General features: G+C 42.0%; 1 protein-coding gene across 1 annotated transcript; it reads left to right on the top strand.

The window, feature by feature from the left end:
- The first annotated feature begins 980 nt into the window (after positions 1-980).
- pgbd5 (piggyBac transposable element derived 5) lies at positions 981-24,107 on the top strand. The gene is made up of 7 exons (XM_073481260.1): positions 981-1,739; positions 9,313-9,743; positions 13,983-14,117; positions 18,249-18,429; positions 20,857-21,054; positions 22,071-22,176; positions 22,626-24,107. The coding sequence occupies exons 1-7, from the start codon at positions 1,364-1,366 to the stop codon at positions 22,819-22,821; spliced, it is 1,623 nt and encodes a 540-aa protein (XP_073337361.1). The 5' UTR covers positions 981-1,363; the 3' UTR covers positions 22,822-24,107.
- The last annotated feature ends 319 nt before the right edge of the window (positions 24,108-24,426 follow it).

Here is a 24,426-nt window from a genome sequence, read left to right as displayed (position 1 = left end):
CGAAGGTTTATTGGGACACATACTGTACATTGGGTCGCTGATGAAACAATCTCACCACAAGGTCAATTCAGTCGCTCTTCTGGAGCTTCAGATCGCATCACATGGATTTAAAGGTGCATTATGTAGTTTGGGGGAAGAAATGTTAAGATCTTAATTGGCTGATTTTTTTTGTGCCATAACAAACTAAATAAACACACTTATTTTGTTTTCATGACTGAATAAACTGAATAAACAAACCGACCTTAAAGGACAGCACAATTAAATACTGTTTTACTTTCAAGTGGCGGACCCTGCCACCTTTCTAGCTTCAAATTCACTTATGGGAAAAGAAAAACATGTCTGAGTTTGTATTTTTACCTCATTAATATCTTCTTCTCCAAAACGACATAGTGCCCCTTTAATCACCAGACTGAGTTTGTGCAGCTGACAAATTCAGATTTTTAAGGACGCCTCGACCTTGTCAGCTCAGAAAATGACGCTGAAAGTTAAATATTGACCTTGTAAAATGTGGTCGACAAGCCCATCCGTCATAAAAAATATACCTTAAAACTATAAACACGTGCACTTCTGTGATGACTGAGCAGAATTCCCTTTGATAAGGAAGCTCTTGTGATGCTGTGGGATCAAACTGGCTCTGATCAGCCGCAGCTAATGAGCCTTTTGGTGAAACATGGAAGGTGTTTATGAAGATCCAGTGTGCCAAAGTTATGTCCTTTATTTCTCAGGAGAGGTGCTGTGCAGATAAACAAAAACACATTTTTTTTATGACATTCATTTTATTGCCTCTGTGAAGTCAGGATCCCATTTGATGATATTTTTACTGTTACCCTTTATTGTCCAACATTTTATTCTAATCACATTACCATTAATCATCATATTTTTTATTTACCCCCCCCTACATATGAGCTCCAGCAGCCGCTCCTCTCTGGAGTTTGGATGAGAAGACGCATCTCATTGGACGGCAGGGCAGGGCTCTCGGTGTCAGGTGATGCGGCTGCAGCCACTACTCTCTCTATTCCCTCTCTGTGTGCAGAAATCACTGGTCTCTCAACCCGGATGCTGAGCCACAACTATCGATAATTTCGCCCAGTGCGCATCGCTGTGTAGACGGAGCGGAAATATTTCAGTACCCTTGAGGCGGACAGCTCTTCCCCCCGGATCCACACGCGTCCTGACCGCCGGGGCTCCGCATCCGAGCCTGGAGGGGCAGAGGGATCGTCTCGTACTGTACCTACGGGGGAGGGTGTAGCCGCCACAAAACACATCGTGACCGCTTGCACGCTGCTGAGGGGTGAGAAAGAGGGAGGAAGAAAGAGAGAAGAGGGGAGCAGAGTAGCATCAGTACACAGAGAGAGAGAGAGAGATGGCGGAGTGCGGGCGGAAGGCGCTGTCTCTCCTGGAAGCGGCCCGCTCCCGGTACGAGAGCCTGCAGATATCCGACGACGTGTTCGGCGAGTCCGGGGATGACAGCAGCGACAACCCCTTCTACAGCACCTCCGGAGACTCCGACTCCGACAACTACATAGCCGAGGTAGGCGAGGAGGAGCAGCCGAAGCACCACCACCACCACCAAAAGCGGAGCGACAAGGAGAGCGGGCACAGCTGGGCAGCAGGAGGCGGCGGCGGCGGGAGCAGCGGGGCCGGTCCCCCGGGCGCCCTGTCCCGCAGCCAGGCGGAGGAGGAGGGCTGGACGGAGGGTCTGCAGGATGTCACCGTGCCGCCGTACAAGGAGACATACGGTGAGACGTCGTAAGGTCATTTGCGTAACTGGGGGGGGGAGAAAATGGGTGTGTGTGTGTTTTTTTTTTCAGGTCAGGCTGTGTGTGGCTGTCAATGTGGTGCCAAAACGCCACACAAAAGGCTATTGCTTGGGGACAACTGGACGCTTGTTCGTGTTCCTGTGTGTGTGTGTGTGTGTGTGTGTGTGTGTGTGTGTGTGTGTGTGTGTGTGTGTGTGTGTGTGTGTGTGTGTGTGTGCGTGCGTGCAGCTAAGGAAAGAAGCATGACAGTGCATCGTTAATTGGTGTATTAATGGCAAACGATTAGCCTTTGATACCTCACCCCTTGGTGCTCTGGTGGTACACATGCTGTCCTGTGTATATGTGTGTGTGTGCTCATGTTTCAGGGAGACATGCTGTTCAATTTAGAGAAACAGCATGCCATCTCTCCTGGAGATACACAAACGTACACACACACTTACATGCATTGCATTGTGCATGTATTCTGCAGAGTACATGCACAGTGCACACACACGCCGGCCTTCGTCCTCCTGCAGCAAGTTAATTATCAGGACTAATAACTGTGTTAGCGAGAGACACAAGCTCAAGGCTCCCTGATATTTGGGTGCACACTTTCTCCTCTAATGTGTGTGTGTGTGCAGAGTGTGTGTGTAGATGTGTGTGTGTGGGAATCGTGACAGTTAAACAGCACCGTGCACCCACACTGTTCTGTCCCTCTGTCTTTCTTTGCCTCAGTCTGTCTTTGTGATAAATGCCCAAAAGCAGCACCTCACACTTATTGTTCTCATGCTGTTAAAAAAACCCAACATGTAACGACAGTACAGCAACCGTCTCTACTCCCTAACAGCTTTTTATCCATTTAACTATCGCTACAGTACAGGATGCCTCGAGGAGAGGGGTTTGGGTTTAACAGTGCAGCGCCTCCTTGTCAGGCTTCAGCTGAAGCAAAGGCGATCGGTGGAAATTGCCATCCTGTATACCACCGTGACATGTTGCACTGTGGCACCCTCGGAGGTGAGCCAGCATATGGCTGTAGCTGATATGGACCAGCCCCCAGTCTGCTGCTCACACACTGGAAACAAGCATGAAACACACATATTGAATAAACTGATCAAAATTGAGGGTATGTTTGCATGCAAAGTGCCAGGGAACCACTAGAAATGAGGGAAACTGCTGTGGTTGTATGCAAAGAAGGTTTGTTTTGCAAGCAGCAGAAAGATGCACTGCCTTGAGAATTCAAAATAAAAGACCAGATATGATCGTGAGATAGAAGTTTTTAACAAGCGTGTGTCTGCTGCTGTGTGGTGTAGTGTTGTAGCGATTCTGGGATTTCTAACTTTGATATAATACCACAATTTTTCATACCGCGGATAAAAAAAGTCGCAAGATTAAGGGCATAAAATCGTAGATTTTTAGATGTAGATGTTTCTGGGTTGTTGGTCCGTCCTATTCTTGGGAAGGAAGAGGATGAAATGATTTCACATCATAATATTCTGCATAAAAAATTCTGGCCATTATTCAACTCTGGGGAAGGGATGATAAAAGATATTATTGTGGATGGTGGTAAAAATACTCTTGGTGAATTTCCATTGTAGGGATGATCATGAACATCCTCACATGAAAAAGCTGTTTAGCTTGTTAAAGTACAGTCCTATATAGATTTCCTGATTATTTTGGATTGCCACAAGGGGCGAGCATGCATATTTTAAGTCATTCAAAAAGCCTAAGCCTGTCCCCATGGCTGACGGCTCGGCTTTCCCACCACGAAAAAAGTTAATTCGGGTGTGTGGAAATCAGTTTGCACAATACTCTCTCTTAACAGAATGTAAAGTCAAGTGATTCGTATGTCTTAGTGCCATTTTTAAGAGTTTGAGAGCTGATGGTTATCGGGATAATATTGTGAATTGCAGTTATTTTATCCAGGATAACTAAGCAACATAACTGGTGCCCAGAAGCATACAACCGTGAGGCGGATGTATTTCTATATTTTGGACAACACTAGTTTAGTGCCCGTATTGAAGCTGGCTGTGTCAGAGAGCAGTTCACCAAACTAAATCCTGAACAGCTGTATCCATGTTCCAGATTTTGATTTCCACTCAGCCCAGTCATCCAGCTAACTTCGGTAATCCTGCTCTGTGAGACGAGGCCCAGATATGGAAAATAGGAACGGCGCCTGATTCACTTATCCCAAATAATCTGAACGGCGCCGGGCTGAGCTGCACTGTGAGAGCTTCTTCTGGTGAGAGAAAAGGTTTCAGGATGTTCTTTACTGCCGTGCACATCCTGCTCTGTCCTGCTCTATTTGACTGTTTTTTGCTCTGTTGACTCAAGCCAGGGAGGCAGCAGGTGTGTCTGTCTGCCTTGTGTAGTCTGCTCTGGTTTGCACAGATACAGTTAGAGATTGTTTGTACATGCACAGTCAGTGTGGGTGTGGCGCCGCCATCGCTGCATCAGGGTTGAGATGATTAACTGACTGGTTGGATGCAGGACTCCCAGGGTGCATAATCACACATCAGACATCGAGTAGCCAAGAGCGCAGTCTGGTTAATCAACGTAAATATGTTTCTCCACCGATGTTAAGGGCATGGGAGGGGAAGCTGCTTGAAGCTCGAAGAGGTTTCCAATAAGTCAGTTCTGGAAATATCAGCAATATTTAATCATGTGTGTATTTTTCTCTCTCTAGCCGTCTGCTCACCTGTCTGTCTGGTTGTACATTTCTGTGTCTGTCTGTCTGTCTGTGTGTCTTACTGTCTAGCAGCGACAGCGCTGACACAGACGCAGTGTTGATGTGACGGCTCCACTCCTCGGAGACTGTGCACCGCGTACATAAATCATCAGCCACCGTCGTAAAGCATCGACTCAGCCTCGCACGAACACCCTCCAACCAGTTTGTGTTTTTGGGGTTTGTTCCTCCTCGCTGTTGAACAGGTAGCAAGAAGTTTGAAAACCACGCTGAGTTTTCGAGTGTGGTTTACCCAAGGTCGAGTTCACAGGTGATGTGTTTTCTTTACCTCAGTGTGAGAGCATTTCCCCCTGCAGAGTGAGAGAGGTGGCGAAGGACCAAGCAGAGGATTATGAAGCATACATCCACTTCTGCCGATTATATAACCACCTTATCGTGATGTCGAAAGGGAATTAAAGAGCTATTTATTCATTCGCTCTGCTGAGTGCGTCTGACAGATTACTGGTCATCTCCATATGTCAGTTTATCTGCCTGACCCGTATTCTGACTGTCATGTCTGCGTGTCTGTTTCCTCTTTGCAAAAGCCATTTGGGAAAAAAACAAAACATGCACAGACATATGAAAGGAAATCTGATAGTATTGTCATTTATGCATACATTATTCAGAGGGCTACTCGCTCTCGCTACTGCTGTTTACTGCCTGTTTGAAAAGCTGAGATGCTTTTCAGACTCTTTTTCTGAACACACTCGTCCAAATATTCAAAAACAAGAACAAGAAAACCAGAATTAGAAAACTTGGATATGCAGGGACAAAAAAATCAAATAACATTAATTAGAAATGGCATATAATGCAAACAATCTTAACAATCTCAACTACTACTACTCATAATGATAATAATAATGTAAGTTGTTTCCATAGTTGTCTTTGCACTTTCAGGGGAATTGAATTGTAATTATATGAATGAATTATCCTGCAAAATCTGATAATTCAATCTCAGATACTGACAATAGCAAAAGTCCCCAAATAAAGGAAACCAATTTTTCATGTGTCACTGTCACAAACGTCATACATCACTAACAAAACAACAAGTACCCAGAGTGAAACTTGAGTAAAAATAAACATATTGTGTCACAAATATTACTGTGGGAATAATATACAAGTAGTTCTGGAGAAAAGGTCATAAAGTTTCAGGTACTAAATGTACTTAAGTATCAAAAGTACGTGTAAAAGTAAATTCTACATATATTTCCACGTATACTGTATGCTATCCGATTGCTGATGGGTAATCTGCAAGGTAACTAGTAACTAAAGTTATCAATTAAATGTAGTATAATGGAGTATAAAATACAATATTTGCCATTGGAAGTATAAATTAGCAGAAATTGGAAATACTTAAGTGAAGTACAAGTACCACAAAACTGTACTTAAGTACAGAACTTGAGTGAATGTACTCAGTTACATTCCATCAAAGTAATCCTGCCTTCTTTTAAGGCAAAGTAAGCCACCAACTTTAGCACATAATTAAACAATCATTGAATTTTCTTATCATTTGTACTCTTTCAGGGTTATTTTATGGAAAATGGACATTTCTTAAATCACCTAAGAGCTGTAACTGCAATACTATAGTAACTTGGACTGATATGAGCACAGTGTGTCTGTCAGAAGAAATTATTCCCGAGCAGATTATAATCTAAATACGGACAAAATGTGTCGTTAGAGTCTGAGCTCTGCACATGTAAGGAGGTTTTGCTGAGCAGAAGTACACAGATAATTTTAGATGTGCTTTGGCCTCCATTCAAAATATATATATATTAATATTCTATTCAAATTGACATCAGGTAATGATTAAATTATTAATATTGTGGTATTAATTTAAGTATATTGGCAAGCCGTAGATATAAATCACACACAAACTCATGTGCTCTTTATGTAATTTCCGCTAAAAACTGAGCTTAAAGCATGTTTCGTCGACATGAGGGGTTTATGGTAATCTCTCATTCTCAAACCCACGGCTATAAAAGCTCCACCAGGCAGATGTTTGTCCCTCGACAATAGAAAATACTACAACAGCTCACAATCACCAGGGATTATACTGTCTGTCTGCAACGTAGGTGGAGTTTCTGTAATGAGTAATGTGGGAAATACATTTCAAAGCTTCCCTCGTAGACAAACATCAGCTAATATTAGTCGTCTGAAAGAAAGAAAAAAAAAATGTAAATGTCTGATCCAGTTTTATCAGAGTGATGTAGGCAGGACTGAAGATCAGCTGGCAGGGATGTGTAAAGAAAAATCTATGGAGGAAAATTTCCATTATACATAAAAATGATGAGCTCTTCCTTAGGTTGTATTTTTGGCTTCCTCCCCAGATGAGCTGAGGTGAGTCATTTCTCCTCGGTGGACCTTCCATCTGAATGTCTGATGTTTTTATCGAGGAGTGTCTCGCTCTGAGGAAGCTACGCTGGATTTTACATCCAGCTTTCAAGTCTAATGGAATGCAAATGAGTAGATTTTGTAGCCGGGCCCCTGTCGCTGCTGCCGGCTTGGCTGCAAGCGGCAGCCTTTCGTGGGCGTGCTTGTACCCTCCTCTTCTTGTCCTCCTCCACATGTTGCTGAATCAGTTTAAAGGTTCACGTCTTGTACATGTTATCTTAAACTCAACATTAAAAGACTGAAGGACCTTCATTATTCTGTTTACATCCAACCACTCAGGACGACACAATGGATAGAGAGAGAGTGAAAACCTTGTTCCACGCCGCTCGGAGATAATGAGATCGTGCTGTTCAATTGAGCCTGAAGTTGTTCTGCTCAACGTCCGTATTCCCTCTCACGAAGCCAACAACCTTTGAGAAAATCTCTAATTTACTGGAGCAAACACATCAGGCCAGTCACTGGTGACCTCAATGCAGCGCCTAAAAAGCTTCCAGACAGAGAGATTTTTAAATGGGGAGGTAAATGTCACTTTCCTCTACGTAAACTAGTGAATAGCATGTGCAAGAGGAACAAATTGCTTCTTAGGAAGAGCAGAGAAGTCATTCTCGTTATCTGGAGAGACTCCGGACAGGACGCAGGGACTGACAGTCACTATAATATTACATTACTGATATCAAGTGTGAAGGATCACTGTTGAGTAGCTACAAAAGAACCTATTATATGATAAAATCATGTATGAATATTTTAAAGTGATTTTAGAGGTTACAAGCAAGAATGTGGTATTTTAACTAAACTGCACCACGTAGGCTAAGCCTGACCAATGTATGGATATTTTTATAATACTATACAGATAAAAGATAAACTGTACACTTATGATTCAGAAAGCATAGCCTTCTTATTTTGATTATTTTATTCAGTGACTGGGGAAAAGGGCCCCTCAACAAAGCTTTGTCAACCAGCGGGCCTGTCCCGCCTGTTTTAAGCTAACTATTTTAACTGTTAGGCTAATTAGTGTTAGATTAACTGTTAGTTACTTTAGGCTAACTATAAAGAGTGAATTAGGCCTAGGCTACATACAGCTAACTAATTTAAAGCTAACTGTTTAAACCTTAAGTAACTATGTCAGCTATTATAAATGTTAATTACTTTAAGCTAACTAATTACATTTTTGAGTAGCCCACTTCAAGATTACAATTTGAACTATTAATTAACTACTTCAAGTCTACTTGAACTTTTAAATCATTTAAACAAATTATTTTAACTGTAAATTACTTTGCAATTACTATTTTAACTGTAATTATTTAAGCTAACTAGTATCTCAACTGTTAAGTTAGCCTACTTGAAGCTAACTAACTAACTATTTCAACTGTTAACCACTAATTACTTTAAGCTAACAATTTGAACTTAAATAATTATTTTAGTTAACTAGTATCTCAACTGTTAGCCTACTTGAAGCTAACTAACTATTCCAACTATTGCAACTACAAAGTTGGTCAAACATTAACTTACTTGCAACATCACTTTTAACAAACAAGTGGCTCGCTCACTAACGCACACTATCTCGAGACTACGGCTGTTTCACCTGACTCAAAATCAGGATTTTTTTTTTTAATTCAAGTTTTAATTTCAGTTTTTTCAAATTAGTTAAGCTACTGCACACTTAGCCAACACTATATACCAAGCAAGTGCCCCCAGGGGTACAAGTCACGTACCCTGTGGGAATCACTGGAAGAGCAACAAGGACACAGGTCTGTTGTTACCAGCATGTAAAAAAATTAAATATAGCTGTTAAAACAGCCCCATCTAATATCTTAATGCTTCACTGTCAGTCTGATATCAGACGCCTCTCATTCATCGCTCCCTCCTGACTCTACTCGCAGATCAAAACATGTTTTTGACTCATAGCCTGCCATAACGCTAAAGCAACGAGACACTGAAACTTTCCGCAAGCACAGAAACGCCACGCTGTGACAAGGATCACAGTGTGGTGGCTGTCATGTTGTGTAAACTTTCTAACTGCTGCCCTGGGCTTGTGACATACACACCGAACACTGCTGCGGCTGATTGATGACAAAGTACAGTGATTATATGAATGCGATGTGTACTTCTGACCTCAACTGAAGGATGTTCTTTCTCTTACTGCTTCCCTCCCTTTTTTTTTTTTTTTTTTATGAGATGACAATAGAGTTTATGTAAGCAAGGAACAGTTAGTATGCATCCCACACAGCCTGGGCAGTTACAGCTCAATACAATCTAACAATATCCCGTCTTACAGTGTCAAAAGAGAAATATTCCTTTCAGTCAAGTCAATCAAATTGCAGGCGCGGTGCCAGACTTTAAAAACTTGGATTAAGTGACAGTTGTGTCTGCGAGTTAGCCCATATGGGACTCTCAATCTGTCAATCTGTCCTCCATCACGATTTTTCACACTTTTTTTCTCTCCTTCCTGTCCTGATTCAGGCCCTGCTCAGAAGATGTCGGCCACCGCCACAGCCTTGGACTTCTTCCAGCTCTTCGTCCCGGACAATTGCATCCAAAACATGGTCGTCCAGACGAACATGTACGCCAAGAAGTTCCAGGAGCGCTTCGGCTCAGACGAAGGCTGGCGTCCCGTCACAGCTCAGGAGATCAAGGCCTTTCTGGGCTTCGTCACCTCGACCAGTGTGCACCGCTGCGAGTCGGTGCTCAGCATCTGGAGCTCGGGCTTCTTCAGCAACCGGAGCATCGCCCTGAAGATGAGCCAGTCACGCTTCGAGAAGATCCTCAAGTACTTCCACATCGTGGCTTTCCGGCCGTCGCAGGGAAGCAACCAGGGCCTGTACAAGATCCAGCCCTTCCTGGACTCGCTGCAGCAGTCGTTCAGCTGCACTTTCAGACCTTCACAGACACAGGTGAGTGCGCTCGTCTCTGGGTCTGACTATTTGCTATTGAATAAGGGCAAACCCACTAAATAGCTCCCACAAGGCACCTTAGTTTGAAAACTGTCTACACAGCATGTGTTTTTGTGTTCAAGCACTCATTTTTTAACAGACTCCCCCTCTAGAGTACTTTACTTCAACTTGTATTCAGTTGCTCTGTATGCATTAGATCTACATTTATGCAACTGGGGCAGTGGAGCGCCAGCCTTGCTGCTCTATTTTGGGTGGGCTGGAGTTTTTTTTTTCAACTCCTACCTCAGTTTCCTTTCTAGATGAGCAGCAGCACAGCCGACTTTAAAGCACCAGTGATTGAGCAACCTGACTAAAGTTGAATCTCAGAAATCAAGTTGGCACTTCCACATCGTTGTCATGCTCTTGTCCAACTTGATTACTGTATTGTCGGTAGGTTACGGCAAAAAAACAGGAAGTAAAACAAATGCATTTGCTGTGTCGAGCAGGGAGAGACAGAAACAATCACTCCATCTTGTTTACTTGAAAATAAACCAACATGCGTCAGATAGCGGAGTGTTGTTGCAACTCACAGATTGAAAAGTAATCATAGCAGGGAATTTCATCCTGATGTCAATATTCTTACCACTGACTCGTGAAAGTGGTCGCACAAAAACGACATTTCGCTTCAAGCTGTTTCAATTGCTATGTGAAGAGCGACCGCTTCATTTAAAGCGGAAACCAGCGAGACTCCCTCCAGAACACATGAATAGCTCTCACTGGTCGGCTGGGAGACGTGTGTGAGCAACGAGTTAGATACATAAATATACAACTTTGTTAAATGCCACAGTCATATAAACACAAGCAAAACTATCATTATGAATGTACCTCATTCAATAACTGCCACCTGACAGTCTGCTGCTGCTGCAGCGACTCGCTCCTCGGTGCTGTAGCTGTGCACTGAAGGCGCAGCATCATCACTGTCACTGCTAACCGCATCCAGTTACCTCATGTTGAACTCACACGTAAGAAAACACCTGATATTATCATAACAAACATCTCGGCTGCACTTTCTCTGCCATTCTTATGCGACTAGCTCGCTAACAGAGGCCTACGACAGACACAGACCCCAGATTTTTTACCTTACCTATCCTAGCTTTAAGGACATTTCTCATTCGACTACAAATCATATACATATTCAGAGTCTGGTTTGTAGGGGGGCACCGGGGGTGGCTAATCATATTCCGGTGGGATCTGGGGCCACCCCCGGAGCCGTGGTTGAGCTCTTAAAAATTAATGAATTTCTGGGTAAGTAGTTGATTAAATTTCCTTCGGCCTTTCTGCAGTGTGAGTGCTATAACATCATCTTCACTGTGAAAGATGATGTCAGAGCTGCGATGCTTTTGGGAATACAGGCTCTTAACGGCAAAAACCCCCTCCTCACAGCCACATCTCATTCGGCTACAGTACCGTCAAGATAGTTTAAATGTAAATGTTGATGAGTTGATTTAATCGTGATGTAGTAAAGGGTTTGGTGAACTACAGTTTTGCATTAGTGCACTCTCTCTAAAAACTAAACTACAACAACGAGGGCAGGCCGGCTTTCAGACGAGCGTGTGCGTGTGTGTGTGTGTGTGTGTGTGTGTGCCATTAGCAGTGACGGGGTGCATGTGTATCTAGGCCAGTTTGTTTTATCTGTTAGTTTTCTGTGCCAGGGGCAGAGAGTGGGCCCAGATAGCGAGAGTGGCACAGACGGAAACTGTTGCTCGGCAATGGAAAAGTAATCTACCCGTTTAATGACTGAAGCAAGAGTAAGGGAAGCAGTTGATGTACTGATTTAGGTTTAAGCTCCAATTAGGGGCTGATCGATGTACTGAACAAATCATGATGTAAGCGTAGTGTGATATGAGTCACGATTTTCATGGGAATGGTAATTTTTGCATTTCTCTGTGGAACCACAATGCTTTATTTCTAATGATATGTTGTGACACAACAAAAATTGCCCATCCTGTCCAAAGACTTCAATGTCAGGTTTGATATTTTAGAAGAAAACAAGCAGAAATTCTCATTGGAGAGGCTGGGATGAGATAATTTTGGTCATTTTTGCTTTAAAAATGACTTTTTTGATGATCAGTTTAGTCGCTGGTCGATAAACTAATCAAATAATTGGCAAACAACTTTAGCTCTACTGTTGAATGTCAAGAAAGAAACAAAGGGAGGGATCTTGGTCGTCAAATGTTTTGTTCTAACAGAGGATGTTTCTCCATTTAGCATTAATCAACATGATGTGTGTGTCTGTGTGTGTGAATATAATTGCTAGCGTGCGAATAACATCAGTGCTGAACATTAACATGTTATGTCAGCTCCTACTGACAGCGACACATTTTCTGTGTCAGTCTGGCAGTTTTGCAGATCTGTTAACACAGCTTTCTATTGATTTGCAAGTGTAAAATCCTTGAGAGCGTTTGTCGCACTCGTCACAGGACATCCACCGCAAGACAGCGAGTGAGTGGATAGATGGATTTTCCTCCCTTCCTGCGTAAGTGAACCCATGCAAATGATTTACACTGGTGTGCAAATGTGACCACCTTATTTTCAGCTGTTGGGATAAGCTGTAGATAAATATCTGCTGCAGGAGTGCACGGCTGCGCTAATGTGGCAGCTACAGGATGAGATATTTCTTAAAAGGCCATTGTGGTTTGGGTGATGTCATCCATCCGAGGGCTAGATAGCCTCATTAATTTTCCACTCGTTCAATCCATAACTCATATTTGACTTGGAAATGACTTGTTGCACTCGGTCGTAGAGCAGGAGAGAGCTGTTGGTCACTGCTCACTTCAGCTTTAGTCAAATCATGATGGAGCGCGAGGGGGAGGCGAGGGAGGAACCGGAGGAAGGGAGAGACGAGAGAAATTTGAAATGCAAATATTTGTTGTGCGGTTAAAAACATCTCTCGGAGATATTTGGCCAGGTTTCAGGTGTGTTGTTTAATCATCCTGGAAAGGGCTGGAAAATATTTGTGCTCTGTTGATGCCTCTGTGTGTGTGTTTGGATTTATAAATGTAAGCCGGTTTTAATACCTTCTTTAATCCATCCGCAGTATCTGATTTAACCCACCTGAACTATTCAGAAGCCTGCGCAATAATGAATATACAAGAGGAAGATGGCACAGTTCACACTATATCCTAAAGCCCATGTTCACCCAAGATCCAATTGGAAAAATTACTTCACTCTTCCTTAGATGACTGTGATTGTGACTATTGTAAAAAAAATGCAACGTAAGTCATAGCTAGCAACATGACGGATGAGGATGCAATTGTCTTTAATGCAATATTGTGTTTTATTGATGCAAATGGAGGAGTTCATTGGCTATTTCAAGCCTGATTATTGTCTACAGGGTGATTCAAAATTGAGATTTTTGAGAAATGTTCCAGCTCTGAGTCGTCTGCAACACAGCACCAGACCTTGTTTTAAAGAGGGGAAATCATAAAGCATGTAGATAACTTGAAATCATGTTTTAATCAATTTGCACCATGACAGCAGACAGCAGAACCGCTGTCTGCTGTCATTTTTCTTTTGTTGTTTTGTGATGTGTTGTTTGTCACAAAGCCTTTTTTTTCCTGCAGGGCCCATTAAATACTGAATCGGGCAAAAATTCACACTCAAATTGAAGAAACGTCAAGAAAGGAGACAGTTTTTCTTCCCTATTTTTGCCACTTAGATGTATTTTTCATTTTGTCTATTTTTCATGGGTTTAGTCCGTCGTCACAGAACATGAAAGCACTGTCTCTACTTTATTCATTTTGTTTTCGAGTGGTTGTGAAAAGAAAGTAGCCGACAGTCCGACAGAAAGAAATCCTGACGGGGATAACACATACACGCTAAAGTGAAGGATAAAGCTACAACTGAGACAATGAGAAAAACAAGAAGCTGACAAGGGAGAAGGCATTTTTCTGAATTTGCAGTCAGCTGCACAGTCGAGAACGTGTTCCTGCTGAGAATTGTGTTTTGTGTTCTTCCCCTACAGTATCACACTCAAACACATACAAGACTTGTGAGGATCTTCGATTGGCTCTAACCCTCAGCTGTAATGTTACATCATACACAACCTCGCTCCTGTTCCTCACAAAAGAATACTTTTTTCTTCTCCCTTGTTAAGGCCAACTATTTTTCCAGTAACACATTTTGTACTTGTGACATGGTTATATAAAAATCCTTGAAGACGAACTCACGTGTACAGTAACATCGCTGTGTGCTTTCCAGGTTCTTCATGAGCCCCTGATAGACGAGGATCCAGTGTTCATCACCACCTGCACGGAAAGAGAGCTGAGGAAGAGGAAGAAGAGGAAGTTCAGCCTCTGGGTTCGACAGTGCACCTCCACGGGATTCATCTGCCAGGTAGAAGAAGCACATAAAGCTCATCAAGCAGCAGCAATCAGAATCACAGTTTTCAGGTCTTGTTTGTTTGTTTGCTGTAAGGGGTGTTTTAATTTGTTGCTTTCAAACTTCATGGCAGAAATCTCTTTAATACTTTACATCAGAAAAATTCAATTCAGAAATTAATTTTCAAGTCTTTCAGTCTGCCTGAAGTCAAAAAGCACTTGCACAACTTTGATCTTCAACAAATTTCAGATCTTATTCTCAGGTCGATGCCTCATTTCGCATTCAGCCAATTACTCGTCAACACTGCAGAGGATAAAATCACTTGCAGAAAAGATCAAACTCATCTTTAAAATGACACAAAAAAACCTTCCGGGCCAAAATATTGGTTGTCAGTTTTCTCTTTTGATGCTTAGAGTTGAACAGCTTCTGGCTCAGACTTAGATCTGCGTTGTCACATCTCAGGCAGGCAGACCTGCTCTGCTCGCTAACAACCTTGCCCTTACCGCAACCTTCCACTTCTACGTCGTTTGCTTATATAACACCACCATTTAACTAGGGCCTGGCACCGCAGGAGGACTGACAGACCTGTCCCACTCTGACATTATTTTCCTCTGTCCTCATTACAAAGGGCAGAGGAGAAAACACTAAAACAACAACAGCAAGATGATGCAATTTTTATTTTGCGTCGTTAAATTAGTGGAAAGTGACAGCCTGACTACTACCCAGTGTTTGTGAGAGAGGATGCCGTGTCAAGCTGTGTGTGAAAGTACGGTATTTTCCATCCAGAATGCAGATCGTTGAAGTGATGTCGTTTTTACCGCTGTATAAATATCGTCCTGGATCTCTTTCAGCCACACACACACATGCAGGCACACATCAGCAAACAACACACAAGTGTTTGCAGTGATATACTGAAGAGGACTCTCACTGACATAATGCATTTACCTTCAGGTATCTACTTTTACAAGGTACAAGGTCATTTCATTGTCATAATACAATACAGGTTTGCCTAACATGCTTCATGAATTACAGAACATGTTTACAGTTATTTATATACAAATACACATAGACAAATACTGCATCTGTTGAATTTGCATTGGGGTAATTGTAAGCAGCAGCAAAATGATGGTGATGGTATATGAAACACTGTTCATCCACTTTGACTGTATGTGAGCGCCAAGCATCGATGTTGTAAACACAGAGTCCGTCTCTCCTCGTCCAGCTGTAGTCCTGCGCTCTGTCTGTGCTCACGGTCCGCCCGTCGAGTGCCACGGCTTGATCCGAGGTGGTGTGATGAAGAGAGGCTGCCAAACAACGTGAAATCAGAGACTGTTGTGCTCACAGAGACATGAGTCTCATTTGTCCCCTTTCCTTTTCCTGTGATTGGACATCAGCCAGGAGTAGCCTTGAAACAAGCTGGATTAGCATGGCTCTTACTCCGAGTCTCTTCCTCCCTCAGGTGGTCTGGCTCGTCAGGTTGGATGGTCAAAAGACTTTCTTCTCAAATGCTGATGACAGTAATTCTGCCATAGGAAGTACGTGTTTCAGCAATAAAGCCGAAAAAATGTAGCATGATTTGGAGGCGCTACCAGCCACTGCATCTTCATGTGCCGCAACTAGACCGTTGCAACAATGTTTGGTTTTATTTGTCAATTTTTGAGATGCATCTCTGAGATTCTACCGTATTTCTATGCAATGAAAAAAAACAACATTTCTTCCTCATCTTCATGACAAAGACACTTTTCCTTTGGATGAAAATTCAATGTCCAAGTGAGAATATATGTTTGTATTTTTTGTATTAACTAAACCAACTCTTTAAATCATCATAACCCCATCATGTAGTACATGGCTAACCCCAACCTTTTACCCTGACCTTTAAGAACATGTTCACAATTTTTCAATTCTGTCTTTAAACAATAGTCTGTTGCTGCTATGAGCACGACAACAGGTTTTGCTTACTGTAATCATTTCCTCTGTTCATACTGGAAACAAGATCCTTTACAACAGTGCTTTTACTGGAAGTGATGGGTCACAGAATGTGATCTTTTTTACTATATTTTGGGGATATTTTATGGCTTTATGAGAGCATCGTGAGGACAGAGCGAGAGAGAGTGACATCCATCGAGTGTCCTTGTCTGGACGATTGACATAAATAAAGATGGATGACATGGCGGCTCCTCAAAAGTGAAGCCAAGACAACTCGATTGATCCCTGGTAGCTGGCTGCAGTACAGGACATAAATCCCACCCCCTAAATGTTTGCAGATGGGATATATATATGGGACATCAAATAATCTTTTTCTAAAGACCATTTCTGTAATTTCAAGTATCCTTTTTTCTTATAAGTTTGGATTTAATTAGTTATTTGACGCTATAAAAAGGGGGTTTAAACATCATGATTGACAGCTGAGTGCTGCCTGTGTTTAATTGGGCGGGTGTATTGGCATGAACTTCACTGGCTCCACCGATCAGAGTCTGGCTCCAAATGATGTCACCAGTGCTCAAATCTGGGATGTCTTAGCTTCGTCTTTGAACTATATGAGAAAGTGGAGCCATGCCGTCCATCTTTATATATGTCAGTGGACAGGACTCAAACTGGGTACATTGCAGTTTGAGGTATCTGCCTTTAAGGTAAAGTCCTCTACGATACAGCATTGTAAAGAAAGGGCTTTCCACTGCACAGAGCCATAAATAGATGGATCTCGTTCATACCCTGCAGGGAAGTGCTTCCTTCTTTAGCCTGGATGTAGTCCAGAATTACATTAGTGGAGGGAGGACGAATCATGATCAGAATTTTAATCTGCTATTTTCTTTTTGGTCTATATCAAATAAAATAACTGAATACTCTAAGTCATTTTTACTTGTCATTTCAAAACGAGTTATGCGTAAGAAACATCACCCTGTCATTAAAAGCCGTATCCCATCATCCCATCCATTTAACAAATAAGCATTATCATTCACACTGACTGTGGCCATTTGGCAGTCACTCTGTCTTTACCAGTCCGCTGTACCCTGACGTGCGTCTGCACCGAGATCTTCCCTCTCTAAATGAATTGTGTCGAGGGAGAGAAAAAAACTCTAAGAAATAAAAACGAGTTAATGGAGTGAATCAATGAGATTCCATTAGCCAGTGCCGCACACACAGCCACGCAAACACACACACACACGGAGGCAGGGACTGACCACTTAGCGTAATAGCTGAAGGCCTGGCGTAGATGCAGGCTAATCAGGCTAATGCCGTTCAGCTCGTGAACATGAACAGAAATGGGAGTGCAGGAGGGACACTGAACTGTTTGTGAGTGTACATTTCTACATTTGATAATGGCTTTCTTTGGAGCAAGAGCTCCTCTTCATACTTCTTCTGTGACTTGTACCTTCAAGGGCATCATGTACAGCCAAGTGTGTTCAGCCAAGAAGCACAGCTCAGTTTGCCTTGATCCAGGGCATCGTATCGCAACAACAACTAACCAGATGGTCATGAAATTTGTTGTGCATATTCACAACCCCCAATCGGTGCACTTGAATAATTTCTGTGATCCCCTAAAAGTTTGAAGATGGCACATATTTTGAGAAGTTTTTAAAAGTTGGGGCTTGATTGAAAGTATCAAACCTCATTGGGCAGTTAACCGTGAAATCTACAAGGCACATTCATGTTCTTCAGAGGATGAACTCTTTTCATTTTGGACACCTGGTGAGCTTTCCTTTTGCCCCAACATCTGGCCAAAATGTTATTTTTTACTGTATCTTTTGTGCATTGTGTGGTTTAATGAGAGGATAACAGAAGAGTGATGACACGAAATGTCAGCCTGCAGGCGGAGGAGTGCTTATTTAACCAAATCTGTACAACGGTGGTGGGGCGTGCAAAGTCACCATGACCCACATTAATGTCACATTAATGGAAAATATGCCAGGTGAAAAATTACATAACTTTGCATAATTTGTTCTTAGCAGCCACAAGGACGCCCCAAAATGTTATCATCATCCACCAGAGATTTCATATTTATTTTTGTGATTTTGTCAAATGAACATTGCAGCATGACCGTATGGTTTAAACTTATACAGTAGCCGCTGGACAGACAGAAATAAAGCTTGCTAGTCCTATATGTGTTTTATCTACATGTCCTGTCACTTTCCTCCCACTCTGCAGATCTCCGTCCATCTGAAGGAGGGTCAGGGCACAGACGGTCTGGCCACCCTGAAGAACAAGCCTCAGCTCCACAGCCTCGTGGCCAAGCAGCTCTGCCAGAACATCTCTGGCAAGAACACCATCATCTTCACCGGGCCATCCATCACGAGCCTCAGCCTCTTCTCCGAGTTCAGCAAACAAGGTACGCAGACGAATGACAGCAGCAGATATCAGTTCTGTCTCGGCCATGCTGCCCAAAAACAAACGCCTTCTGTTTTTCAATTAGCCTTCTTCTCCGTCATCGTTTGTCCTCGTTTTCTGCTCCGATGTACAGATTGTAATCTGTATGCATTTTTAATTTCTTTATTTATTTTTTATCGTGGAGCGATGATAGCGTCCCCAGGCTAGACAGCACAGAGAGGAAGACAGTCTGTTGCATTTCACCTCCAAATGAGACATCACAGCCCTGCAGTGTGCCGTTGCAATGATTCATTTTCTTCACCTGTCTTTACACCACAGTGAAACATCTTTTTTACTACATTATAATGTGTAGAAACACAAGCATGCCTCTGTCAAGGAAAATATGGGCCAGGAGACTGTACTTGAATTTTTTTGACACGTAGTAACATCCGACATGCCTTTTTTGTCTCAGTTAGGAAGTTAAAGCAACTTTATGTAAAGATATTTTGAAATCTCCTCAAAAGCACTTCATAAATGGACGAAATCAAATATCATTAACATTTTTTGACCAAATATCTTAATCAATATTGCAGCAGACTATTGGTACTTCGAAAAAATCTTAACACGATGACATTTCTGATTAATAATCATCAGTAATGTGGATATAATGACCAAATGGGTAAAGAACAGTTTGTTTAGTTCAGAAAACTACAACACTTATGCAATATGATGATATAACAAAAGCCAAAATCTAAGATGATGTATAGTCTCATGTCATGATAAGAATATAAAATCGATAACTCAGCCCTTAATTGTAGGCTAATGCACAAAGCACTTGTATGTTGAAGTCAACATGTATGTAACGCTGTGATCCTCCCCTCTCACTGAAGTTACATAGTGCAGAAACAAGTGGTAGCTGAGACAGAGACACCATTCACCTTGTTACAAGACACTGTACCATCAAAATGATTCTGATGCTTTTTTATTTTAGGTTAAAAAAGTTACATAAAGTTTTGACCGAATCTTGCACTCAGTGACGTTAAGATGGATACCTTTTTGCACTTCAACCAGCATCTACCGTAAGAGCCCCACGATGCACTGCGATGGACTGTTGCACATTAAATCATGGAAGATTCAGCAGGGAGTGTTTAGCCTTGTCACCGCTCTAAAAATCAATAGTTAAAGTGAACACTTTAGCTGACACTTAAGTAAAACACCACTTAACATCTGACAGCTTGCCTCTCTGATCCCTGTCTTACAGTTTAAGGCTTAGATTCTTGCAGTTATTTTGGAGAAAATTGTGATTTTTTTATGCTGATAATCTGCCTTTGAAGCGGTTTTCCATGCTCATTATACCAAAGACATCTTTTATCATGAAAGTATAATCCTATTGTGTTGGGGTGAGTCACATTAAAATTCTCCTCGGTGACCTATTTTCTTCTTTCGTAATGATAATAGCAAATGTGGGACAATGCCGTAAAGGGCTTCAGATGAGTCAGTGAAGGCAGGGAACACATATTCAGCGGACAGGCTCCTTGAAAAGACGACTTCAGAAGAAACAAATTGAAAAGTTTTTACGCAAATGTTCTTTCACTAAACGATAATAGGAGAGCAATTTTAAACTCAACCGGGCAGAGCTGTTGTGCGCCAAGTAAAGAAAAACAAGTTGAGAGATAAAATCAATATTATGTATTTAGACAGTAATTGGACGAAGCTACCACAAGTCACTCAGCCGAAAAAAACATCAGTCACAAGTTAGCTTGTGAACGCATTGTGCAATATTTTCTTTCAAATTTATCGCGCTGCATTAATTAACAGAGTTAATTACCCGGCGCGACTGCGGTACTTACTGTGGACAGACGCACACACACACACATCTACAACACAGATAGAAATCAGTGTCCAAATTGAGAACTTAAATCAGCAGCAGTCAGCCAAATGATTGTTTTCACTGCAGCTCATCCATGTGAGAAATAAAGAATTGAAATGGGTAGAAAGTCAGAAAAAAGCAAACGGCAGAGACGGGATATGAGAGAAGAGAAGAGCTGAAGTGGTTTCGGCTGTGAGAGATAAACACTCGACAGCAGTTTGTTCTGCGAGTTCACATCCGAAAGCAGAATGCTGTAGATAAAAACTTATTTTCTCGAATAATGGATTAATATCTTGGTCAATACATTTGTGAAAAAGGCTCATTGACATATTCAGTTGTCTCCTTTTGTCCGATCAAAAGTCTAAAACACAAAAATATTTAGTTTAATATCATAGAAGACTTAATAACAATAAAAATCTTTGCACATTTTTGTTAAGAAATGACTTAAATGATCAACCAATTATCAAAATAGCTGCCAATTAATTTTTTGTCAATCGATTTATGTACTCAACAGTATTTTATCTCTTGTAACATTTTTTATACAGATGTTAACATGTGTTTGTATTCGTCCTTCTTCAGATATCTACTGTTGCGGTCTGCTGAGCACCAGGAAGAGCGACTGTACAGGCCTACCGCAAAACATGCTGGTGTGCGGCTCCACGCCAGCGCAGCGCGGCCAATCGCGAGTAATGATGAAAGGCAGCATGTCGCTGATCAGCTGGTACAACAAGGGACACTTCAGGTTCCTCACCAATGCTTATTCCCCGACAAAACAAGGTAAAAGCCGCTCCGATACACCCGGAACTAAAACTCTAAAAGTATATCTGTCTCATTGAATTATAGATATTGACAGGAGGCGGTTCACATATGTATGATATCTATTTGAAATGTCTTCTGGCTGCCATTTACCTGACAGTTTTTCATGGAAAATAAGATTAGCTGTGCTGTTGTTTCTGGTTGCGGGTTACCATAGTTAAGCATTCATGTCAGGGAAAATCAATGAGAGCTTGTAATCCATGATAATCCATTTCCAGGAGGCGACAGGTTCATGATATTCCCCTCCTCTCGTAGCGTAATCCACTCCGATTAAACTGTTTTGTTAGGTGTTAAACCTGGTTGAAGGGGCTGTGGTGTGTGCGAGTGTTTTGAATGAAGAGTGTGGAAGCAAAGCCCCAGATCAGTTCAAACTGTTACTATCTGATATTGATGTTCTTTTCCCTCAGTGCGTGCGCGTGGGTATGTGAGCTGGAAGTGTTTTTCACTCTGTACAAAAAGAAGAGGAAATGTAACAGTGAATCGCAGCAATAACCTAAATAACATAGAGAAAACCATATCAAGATCAGTGGTTGTTATGTGAGCAGTGTCACATAATTACGCATGGTAATTACACTGACAGCCCAGAAAAGTGGAGCATTCAACCAGTAATAAACGTTGATAATGGCTGCATACCATTTTCAGGTACCCGTTTAAGGACTACGATATTGTCTCACCGTCATGGCTGACTGCGACAAACTCTAACAGAGCCGCCGTTAACATTATTAGCAACACCTCCTGCTGTTACAGTCTGAATCCCTGCTTTGAAAATGGCCCATTAAACAAAGCAGCCCTCCAGGGACCAAACAACAAAGAAGCCAGCCAAAAACATCAATAGGAAGGAAGGAGCGCTCCCTTTCCTCTCCCTTGTCTCCCCTGTTGTTGGCCAGGTGAAAGCAGAGTCGGGGGAAAACGAGTCCCCTTGAAAAGGATCTCTTTTCAGTTTGTGGTATGTGTTTTTTGTTTTTTTTTCACGGCAGGTATGATCATTAAGAGGAAAAGTGGGGAGATCCCATGTCCCTTGGCCGTCGAGGCCTTTGCGGCGCACCTCAGCTACATCTGCAAATACGACGACAAGTACAGCAAGTATGTACAACATCTTACAACATGACATATTCTGTGTCATATCTAATAACAGATATACACTCACACTCATTCAAATGAAAATAGTTGTTCATAGGAAGTGGACTTAGGACTTGTTTCAGTTTCTTGAAGACGTTTCACCTCTCATCCACGAGGCTTTTAAACCCTGTGTGGGTATAAAAAAGCTCAAAGTTAACGCTGTACATCACAAGGTGTTGTTTCCTGTTTGTGGTCCAATTTCAGCACAATGGTGAAAGAAACGGTCTCATGAAAATGTGGGAAATGAGGTGAAATTGTGTGCCATTAACCTGTTTTTAACACCTGCTGATCAGCAAAAGTTACAGTCTTGCTTTAAGACATATTATTTATAGTGGAGTGTGAACTTTAATTAATTTAATAGAAAAATCTATAAAAAGAAACCCAGGAGTAAGAAGCTTGTTTTTCTCCCACAGGTACTTTATTTTCCACAAGCCCAACAAGACCTGGCAGCAGGTGTTCTGGTTGAGCATCAGCATCGCCATCAATAACGCGTACATCCTCTACAAGATGTCTGACGCCTACACGGTTAAACGCTACAGCCGAGCGCAGTTCGGAGAAAGACTGGTCAGAGAGCTGCTGGATTTAGACGACTGCTCTCCCACACAGTGAGGAGGAGGAGGAGGAGGAGGACGAGGACAGCAGGAGCGCACAGAAAGAAAAAAAAACACACATACACAAACACAAACACAATCCCCACACGTACATTCACACTCTTCATTACGGTTGTACAGACTCCGCGGTCTGTGTCGATGTGATGATACTGAAGCAGTGCCAAGCCTGTGTCTCTCTTCCTCTAGTTGTTTTCTGTGGTACTGTAAATATTCACTCACACATGACTGCACACTACACCGTAGAGAATCATGAGCCATGGGACAGTTCACTTGCCTAACTTTTAACCACACAGATTTACTAAGGATTTTGTCAGCAGGAGCGATTTCACAAGCAGAGCTGAAACAACCGGGGACGAATTCACCCTTAACTGATGTCAGCTACAAGTTTAAACTCTTATCAGAGAGTTTAACGTGAGCCTGAATCTCCCGTGTGACTGTTCAAACGTGTGCCTGCAGGCTAAACAGGCTACATGTAGCTCGATATTTACACTCTGCGGAAAAAACACCTGTGGCCCTGTAACAAAAGCTTAGTAAACCAGGACTATGGTGTGTTCACTCGCTGCATGCATAAAGAATCTGGATTGTGATGTTCTCTTGTTCAGTGTGAAACAAGCTCCAGGTGGGTTTTGAAACTTTTATTTTGTGTGTGTGTGTGTATGTATTTAGCAAGTGGAACTGCCATTTGTGTGCGCCAAGCTGAGCCTGAGGATGTAAATGTACGGCTATTGTGATCCAGATGAGTCGTGTTGCTGCATAGAGGAAGACATAAAGCAGCAAGCAGCAGTGTGGCACAAAGTCACAGCCTGCCACCCAAAAGGAGCAATTAAAGATGACTTTAAACATGTTTTCTAAATTCAAATACATCCTCTTCAAGGGTTAACATTCATCAATGAAAAGGCAAAAAGTTTAAGTTTGTAAAAAAAAAAAAAGACATGCTGTGGTTTTATTTATGAAAAGCTTAAGACTTGAAACTCAGTTAATCAGCTTCATCCGGACTGTGAGATTTAATCCGAATTGATTGACAACATAAATAACAAGTAACAGCCCCACAACTGTCTTCAGATTTTAATTAAAATGTTGTTAATTTCTGATTTGTGCCCTAAAATGCATGACCTCATGTTCTTCAGAAAGACCCACAAAGATGCGTACATTTCTCATTTGAAATTGTTACATCTCTGCCAGAAAAGTGCTTGTGTAAGATCTCATCGCTCATACTAGGAAGTGGATTGAGAAAAAAAATCTAACAATTAAAGGCATCGAATCTGCAGCCTGCTTTTAACCACACTTTTCATCTAATTTGTCTTCTTTATTACTCATGTATTTAACTGTACTTCGGCTTTGCAGTGCAGGACACGTTCGAAATGTCCTTCAAGTCGGTGTTGCCAAGCAACAAGTACAATCCTGGCCAGTGGGCAGGGGTTTGGATAATATTTCTTGGCAAGGTTTAAGTCCAGGAAGTAAAAACTGAGTCATTGGCGTCCCAGAAAACCAAATGTCGCCTCAAATCTTAATGAAGATAAAGAGCTTTTGGGGCTGTGACTTGTTTTCTCATCTTGATGCCCAAATCTCATCAGGAGAAGTGAACTGACATCAGTCAGCTGTG

The sequence above is a fragment of the Pagrus major genome, chromosome 15 (genome assembly GCF_040436345.1).
Source record: "Pagrus major chromosome 15, Pma_NU_1.0".
In the NCBI taxonomy this organism is placed as follows: domain Eukaryota; kingdom Metazoa; phylum Chordata; class Actinopteri; order Spariformes; family Sparidae; genus Pagrus; species Pagrus major.
The sequence above is the reverse complement of the archived record's forward strand: the minus strand, read 5'-3'. Positions and strand labels throughout refer to the sequence as shown.

Excerpts from the sequence above, each read along its gene's own strand:
- pgbd5 (XM_073481260.1), top strand. The coding sequence starts at position 1,364 with ATGGCGGAGTGCGGGCGGAAGGCGCTGTCTCTCCTGGAAGCGGCCCGC. Across the intron at positions 18,430-20,856 it reads CTCCGAGTTCAGCAAACAAG|ATATCTACTGTTGCGGTCTG; the intron begins GTACGCAGACGA and ends GTCCTTCTTCAG. Across the intron at positions 22,177-22,625 it reads TACGACGACAAGTACAGCAA|GTACTTTATTTTCCACAAGC; the intron begins GTATGTACAACA and ends TTTCTCCCACAG.